The sequence below is a fragment of the Haliotis cracherodii genome, unplaced genomic scaffold (genome assembly GCF_022045235.1).
Source record: "Haliotis cracherodii isolate W230 unplaced genomic scaffold, xgHalCrac1.p SCAF_13, whole genome shotgun sequence".
Lineage (NCBI taxonomy): Eukaryota > Metazoa > Mollusca > Gastropoda > Lepetellida > Haliotidae > Haliotis > Haliotis cracherodii.
This window is the reverse complement of record NW_027266268.1, coordinates 24,312,654-24,321,165: the sequence shown is the minus strand read 5'-3', so window position 1 is coordinate 24,321,165 and position 8,512 is coordinate 24,312,654. Positions and strand designations below refer to the sequence as shown.

At 42.0% G+C, this 8,512-nt stretch overlaps 1 protein-coding gene across 1 annotated transcript in view; it reads left to right on the top strand.

Annotated features, from left to right (window-relative positions):
• The first annotated feature begins 4,237 nt into the window (after nt 1-4,237).
• LOC139459102 (sodium- and chloride-dependent GABA transporter 1-like) overlaps nt 4,238-8,512 on the top strand; it is a 29,344-nt gene continuing 25,069 nt past the window's right edge. Inside the window, exons 1-3 of the mRNA XM_071240547.1 lie at nt 4,238-4,436; nt 6,847-6,978; nt 7,251-7,439. Coding sequence (XP_071096648.1) covers nt 4,238-4,436; nt 6,847-6,978; nt 7,251-7,439 — 520 coding nt within the window. The remainder of the gene's footprint in view (nt 4,437-6,846; nt 6,979-7,250; nt 7,440-8,512) is intronic.

The window sequence follows — 8,512 nt, the reverse complement described above, 5'->3', positions numbered from 1 at the left end:
GCTGGTTCCGCCCTTGACAATTTTCTGAAGACAAATAGAACCCGGAGGTCAATAATGCCAGATTGGCCCATGAGCCACCGCCTTCAGGCATGGGACTCTAGGCAGATTTAGAACATACAATTTTTGATGTTTTCCAAAATAATTGTGTGGAATATCAGTAAATATATAGTCAACATCAAAGCGGACCATGCACAGGGCATGGCGTGACCAGCCGATTGATAAAACCGGGCCCATTCTACCACCCGTCTGGGTGAAGTTAGGGTCAAAGTGGTGTGTTGGGCAAAAGGAACACTGTTCCTGGCCCCCAGTGCCCTCAACCACCAGAATCCCTTCCTCCACCGACACAGGGACGCAACCCACGGCAAACAGGTTGCCCAATTCGGTCGCCTTTTACGACCAGCAAAGGGGTGCTGTGGGAATATTCTACCCCGGTTCCACACGGGGGAAGAGCTATTAGCGCTACCGAGCACTCACCACGAGGAGGTTGCTCTTCACGAGTGCCACATGTTACATGAGGCTATCGATTTCTCTATTACTTCCTTGTTTATGTAGTATGATTTCATCACTCACTCGTGATAATACCAAAACAAATACGGTTACAATATCGATATTTGTGTTGAGCAAATCAATACCAAGTGTTTAATGCAGTTAAATACTGTAATTACAATTTTAGCAACGTAAAAGGATGTTGGTCCCAACTCGAGCAAATGAATGTTTCCCAAAAGTTGTGTACAATGCCTAATTCAAGATTCATAAATCAAATCTTACAGCGCTGTTGCCATTTCCGTTTCCTATGCGTCAATGATGAACATGGCGCAACTCGTATTATTTTTCATGCCGTGATATAACTGGAATACTGTTTAAAGCAGTGTTAAACTAACTCACACACTCACATAATAGTTGTGCACCAAATAAAAACTACAAGCACTACAACAGAAGCCATATGAAATGTAAAATATAAGGTATTTTTCATCTGACTTAGAAACGGACGGGGTTATAGATCCATAGCAATACGATTGCGCCATAAAGTTTGGGTTGTATGTGATGACTAATTGGATATTTAAATGTTTTTCGCAAGCAAAAATTTATACAAAAAATATGCAAATGTACATGAGCACATTTAGTACATGCAGGGTTGCACGTGGTCTTGGTAATTATACAACGTTGAATATGTTTTTTACGAAAAAGTCAGGATAAATGTTTTTTTGCCCATGGCTTCTGTTAATGAAACTAAGTTAGACATTGTTACGAGTGATCTCTGTTTTTGACTTCATTCAGGATTACACAGCATATCAGGGAGATGTGGCAAATGTCAACTTCGAGATAAAGATACTAAATTCTACTGTTAAGTCAGAACCGGAGAAAAGGTTCAAGATATCGGTACTTTCGAGATGATGAATCTCGAGATAACTGGGTCCGACTGGATGTGTAATTGAAACATTATGTACTGGGGTGACTACAATAAAAGCCATGTTTGGCTTCTTCATCAAACAATTGGTGGAACAAACGCTTTTGAATAAAGGATATTTCATCTTACCTGGTGATAAAAATGCCACAAACAAGAATTTGTTGCAGAAAAATGACACAAAACATATTCCAATAATTATTTATTTATGAGATTTTTTCTCCTTCGCTATTGAATATTTTATTTAAACCTCAGGAGACAGTTATTATTGTAATAAAAATGTTTAAAATCCAAACGTTAACTTAGATATATCAAGAACCATACAGTTCAATATGAAAGCAATAAGAGTGAGTGAATGAGTATGGTTTTACGCCGCTTTTAGCAATATTCCAGCAATATCACTGCGGGGGACACCAGAAATGGGCTTCACACATTGTACCCATGTCGGGAATCGAACCCGGGTCTTCGGCGTGACGAGCAAACGCTTTAACCACTAGGCTACCCGACCGCCCCCCAAAGCAGTAAGAACGTTTATAACAATAACATAATAAACATGGTGTCATAGATCCATATCTGACCCTAAAACAAAAATGATTCATATATATTTTACTTCCCATTGAATTTCCCTCATGACACTGCTTTGAGGCTATAAACACAACGAACTACAGTTTTAAAAACCTGGTCAAACCAGAGGCTGTAACCTGTCCCAGCAAGGGCATGAGCCTTGTCATGGCAAGGTCTCATTCAAAGTAATGATAAATAAGACATAATTAATGCAATTATTGGATGGAAACAAGACAACTATTTTTACGATATTTACAGAACGGGGACTATTCAAATGGATAAAAGACATTTTTGTTCTTAGATAGTTAATTAATCAACTCATTGTAAATGTGAAATAACCGTATGCCTCATGGTATTTCTCTGAACATAATGACTGTCTGTTTGATATGAATATGCATTATTTTTAAAGGAATGGCATCAAATATTAGCTATCAAACTACATCTCTACAATGCTTCGTGCTTTTGTGTCTTGGTGTGTACTGCGGATCCTGGTTATTGGTTGCCCTACCACACGTCGCAGGCAACCCGGACAAAGAAATTTCGCAGTGGCTGCAGGAATGTTTTGCTCCTATCAAATTACTGTCGTCATGCGAGGATGTACCTAAATTTGTGTGTTCTTACGGGGGCATGGGTGGCCCAGTCGTCTAAGGCGCCGCGATTCGCTGTGCAGAGTTGCGTCCCGCCAGAAACCTATGATTGTTGGTTCGAATCCCGGTTCGGCCCGATTATATTTCTAGGTTTGTCAGTACCATACCCGTGCTCGTGGGTTTCACCGAAGTGGTAAACGTCTGAGACCTGCATCACTTCGGGCTTTCCTCCCACATTAAGCTGACACGCTGCGATATAACTCAGGTTGGAATACTGTTAAAAGAGGCGTTAAATCCAACTCACTGACTCCGTGTCCTGTACCAGCGACCAGCGACACCTCAGACGATATGTCGCTATGCTGCATATTTAGGACGCACCCATGCTTGTAGTTCGATTCCCCAGTATTTGAACTTAACTCGGATACTGCATCAGATGTTTGGGTTCACCTATCCCTTGACGGCCAATTTTCTCTTAACATCGATGTTGATCATGAAGTGCATCAAGAGGACCAAAGGATCCGCCCCTAACTACAAATTGCCTTTCACTCTAAACATGCTACTGCAAGTTCAACGTACAGGTTCCTCAACCAAGCCAGGCTTTGACCTATTGAGAATCACCAATGTAACTGCGGGATCTGTATCTGCGAAGTACGTAAAATCAGTGTGCCAATCAGATGTGACGTTCACTACAAAGGGGGCAGTTCTGTCCGTGCCAGATGCAATTTTGTGACGCGACCCCTGTATCCAGGGCATCCCCTGTGTCCAACCACGGCACTTATGCGTTTCTTTCGGATTGCCGGATCAGTGCCTCTCAGCTCCAATTTTCCATGTGTCGGCAGAGGGACAATTGACAACGTTCTCAGCAAACTGTTTTCGCTCACGTCTGCGAAGTGCCTTAACCGCACAAGGACTCTCTGTGCACAATTATAGTGCTCGTAGCCTTCGCCGAGGGGGTACGACGCGGAGTGCCACTTGAGACCATTAAAGTCCTTGGTGATTGGCGATCAGACTCAGTGTTTGCTTATCTCAAAATGCCAGCTGAAGGACAGTATGATCTTTTGCAAAGTTTCCTATACCAACCATAATCTAAAACATGTTAAATTGTTTTCCTTACCACTACAAGACTTTAGGTTGGGAGTTTATCACGCTTATCTATGACATTTCATGCTGCAAAGATATTGTTTGCTTTGCATCAGCATCCAACTGTTATTAAATTAGAATGTATCAGCATCCAACTGTTATTAAACACTGATGTAGTTTGTATAGTTTTGTTCAATAAATATTATTGCGCCCGACCCGAAGTTGTTAAATGGAATTTATATAAAATATCATTTATTTAATGCAAATATATAGCGCCAAATACTAGTAGATCCTTCAGAGATGAGATACTGAATAGGTTATCCCATGCGATGAAAACCCAATCACAAGGGATGCTCATTTGAGGATCCTCACTTGTTAATAAATATCCATGTGTATATTTGGAATGATCAGTATGGCGTCGTCGTAGAATGACCACTTCAAATCCAGAGTGACATCGTGGGGTTTTGACTATAAATTGAGGACAGTAAACATAGTTTCGCCTCATTTAGGCTGCTACATGACCAATGTTCTTATTATTCGCTTTGTCCTCCGTATATTGTATCTATTCCTTTGATGTTAGGATTCACAGTTTGTCTCAGAAATGGAGTCCGATAAAGACCATCATGAGAGCGATCAAGACTCAGAAGAACTGATGGAATCAAACAAAAACAACGATAAAGATAGAGGAGAGAAAGAACACTGGGCTTCGCAAATAGAGTACCTTCTCTCCATGATCGGCTTCTGTGTTGCCCTTGGTAACGTGTGGCGATTCCCCTATATCTGCAACAGGAACGGAGGAGGTAAGTACACTGTAGATTGAGGGAGGTACGTGTTGAGTCACACTGCAATCAACAATGTTACTGCTATATTGTGGTGGCATGTGAAAAATCAAATCTTGATCTGGTTCACCAGTGAATATACCCGTGAAGATCCGGGGTAGAATAGGTCTTCAGCAACCTATGCTTGCCGTAAGAGGCGACTATCGGGATCGGGTGGTCAGGCTCGCTGACTTGGGCGATGAATGTCATCGTACCCCAATTGCGTTGATTGATGCTCATGATGTCAATCACTAGATTGAGAAAAATAAAAATGCCAAAAATCCGCAAATAGCATTAGGCACCACTTCAGCATCGATTTCATATATCTAAAAAGTTTTGTTGAAATATATTGAAAGGTTTTTGAATTGTGCTCCGAAAACGAAATCCGCCCCTCATGAGACCAAGTACAAATTGTTTCCATGGAAATCAAGAAAAGGAAACATGACAAAAATCCATAAATAGCAAAAAGCAAATCTTCAGCAATTTTTTGTTGAAAAATACTGAACGGTTTTCGAGTTATGCTCCAGAAACGAAATGATTACGGACGGACAGACAGACGAGGCGTCGACTATATCACCACGCGCTATATGCCGGGGGGATAATAAAAAGAGACAAAACCCTATCCACAACCACAAGTTATCTTCGCGAAAAAGCAAAGTCCACTGCACGATTCCAGCCACACCACAAGCATGTGTATATGAAAACACCACCAAACAGTGACGACGCAGGGCGCTCGCGAAGAGGCTAAAGCATCCCGCCTCACCGGCAAACCCGCCAAAAGCACACCCAGAGGCAAGTCAACCGTTTACCCCCCAAAGACACTGAGCTTTTCCAAAGCCTGACCAACGCCAATAGCCAAGAATGTGGTCCTGGTCGTGAAGCATTGTCTACCATCTAAGTGTTTTAGCAGTGTCATAATTAAGAGGCTAAATGCATTGGCGTCACAGGCCGGGTGATTTTGTTGATTGTGTGTCCTCGTACCCCTAAGGAATGTTAGTGAGTGAGTGAGTGAGTGAGTTAATATTTAACGTCACATCGGCAATATTGCAGCCATATCGTGACGGGATAAAACTTGACTTTAACAAGATATATCTAAACTGTAAAAAATTCTGTCGACGAAGGACAGTAAAACAACTAGATTATCACAGCAAAGGAATGTTAGAGAGAATGCTTTTTTTGCAGCAGGTGTCATATTTTATATTTATCAGTTAGACAATCCAGCTAGACGCATGGAACGTCATGTATACTCAACAACAAAGGTTCCCGTGACACCAACATTTTAGTGTATTTTTCAAACAAGTAAAGTTTGGTTTTCAATTGTGTAGTACATATATGGAATCAAGTCACAAAAACGCAACTGCTACAGAACAGCATGCATTCCATGCAAAAGTTGACTTTTATATAAGCCCCATTGATTTCACTACCAAAGAATGGGTATAAAAACATGTGCGTTAATGAGATTCCGTATGCATTGTTTGGTATCGTGCTGACAACAACCACTCAGAAAAGCAACAAAATAACGCAATTATTCAACATTACGAAATGCAACGCCTGTCCGAAAATGAGAGTCTGCGAGCTATTGGTATGCTTGAAGTAGGATCGAGTCAACGTGATGTTGCAAGAGCATTTAACGTCCACAGAAACACCATTTGGTGTTTATGGCAACGTTGGCAACAGACGAATGCAATCAGAGACCATCCTCGGTGTGACAGGAAACCACCGTCAAGAACGTCTACAGTGGTGCAGACAACGTCTACGCTTGACGGCCATGCATTTGGGACAAGCTCTATTCACTGACGAGTCTCGTTTTCACCGCAGCTACAGCGATGGACGGATTCGAGTGTACCGACGTCGAGGTGAACGTTACGTCAATCATTGTTTCATGGAAGAAGATCGATTCGGGGGCGGCAGCTTTATGGGTAGATCCGGGTAGAGATTAGTTCTTCAGCAACCAATGCTTGCCGTAAGAGACGACTAGCTGCATCGAGTGGTCAGACTTGCTGATTTGGTTGTTGCATGTCATCGTTGATCGAGGCTCATGATGTCAATCACTTCATTGTCTGCTCCAGACTCGATTATTTATAGACCTCCGTACAGAGTCTGGCGTTGAACAACAAACCAACAAAACCAGAGTGGTTGAGTTGGATTGATCTCGAATGTCAGGACATGTCACTATAATATGGTAGGAAAACCTTAAAATTATGCAGGTCTCAGACCTTTACCACTTTTGTGAAATCCATGAGCACCGTCATGGTACTGACAAACCTTGAACCATAACAAGGAAACATCTAGGGTTCGTACCCACAATCATCGGATCATGGCACGGCGACATGTAGCGCATAAAACGACGGTTCTGCCAGAACCTGTATCATATATGTCATATCTATTTTAGGGGCGTTCTTGATTCCCTTCGTCGTGTGTCTAGTGTTGTGTGGTCTGCCTCTGTACTTCCTTGAGGTGGCTCTGGGACAGTTTACAGGAAGTAGTGCAACACATGTATGGAGTCTCTGCCCTCTGGTGAAAGGTAAGAGTCTCTAAGTACTGGCAATGACTATTATCAATGCTTATTAAGTTGGGATGTAGGGCGGGTTGTGTACATTAACCATTGTCCCCTTGCTTAAAATAATGCAGGGCATCATGTAACGATAATGCACAAACTTCAATATAATAATGCTGGAACTGATAACCATCACACTTGAGAACATAATGACCACATTTCCAGATTAGATTACAAAAGACTGAGAGGTTTTCATCCCTGGAAAGATGGTCAATTTTGCTTCACATGTTTCTCCACAGGGCTTGGTGGTGGGATGCTGATCTTCTGTTCCGGGTTTGTGATCTACTCCACAGTCATCTGTGCATGGTCTTTGTACTATGCATTCTACTCCCTGAGGCCTGTCCTACCATGGACGTCCTGTACCAACCCGTGGAACACCGACGCATGTGTGACAAGTGTGAAACACCTGAACCAGGTATTCAGTGGAGGTAGGAGAATGTGGAGGTGTTCGTTTCTAAGGGAAGTGTGAGTGAGTGATTCCTTACGCAATCTTGCCGCTAGTCATGGCGAATATTTATATGGAGGTGTCCCTCAAAGCCAGATTACAAATAGAAAATAACAGCAGTGTGTAGGTCCCAGTAAATGTAATGCAGCCATGATCAATACCTTTTGTAAATCTATGTAAATGTTACAGTCAGTGTGCAACCAGACTTAGGTATCAATAAATGTTTTGAACTTTCAAGAAGTCCGGTTAATTGACAAATTACATGACTATACGAAGAAAATGATGAACCCCACGACGAGTGTGGTTTCTGTTACTTCAAAGGCCATAATATATATCTCACATCCGGTAACAAGTAGAACATAACAGCTAATTAATAATGAATGATGAAGACAGCAGGACAAGTGGCTACCTAAATGACTCGGACCTTCGGACTTTCTACGATTCAACACTTGTGGCACAGTTCCTTTGCAAGTACCCTCAACTTTTGTATTTTGTAAACAAGTGACATACAAAGAAAATATGTTTTGAACGTGAATGGTTTTCTGTGAAAATTCAGTGGTCTTGTGGATAGAGCGCCTGCCCGGAGAGCGGAAGGTCGGGGAACACGTGCACGTCGCTATATAAGTGAGATAATCCTGAAAACGACGCCAAACCCAATTTCACTTAACCTTGAAAATTCAGATGAACCAGTGAAACATGAAAAACACCCGTGAATTTCACTGAAATAAATATTTATCAATTACAACAAATGGTGGCATTACACCCGTGAATATCCGGGTTGGAATAGATATTCAGCAACCCATGCTTGCCGTAAAGGAGACTATGCTTGTCGTAAGAGGCGACCAACTGGATTGGGTGGTCAGGCTCGCTGTCTTGGTTGATGCATGTCATATCCCCATTGCGTAGATCGATGCTCATGCTGTACATCACTGGACTGTCTAGTCCAGACTCGATTATTTACAGACCACCGTCATATAGCTGGATTACTGCTGAGGGCGGCGTTAAACAACAACCAACCAAACGAAATAAAACATAGTGGCATTGGAATGTCAAGGA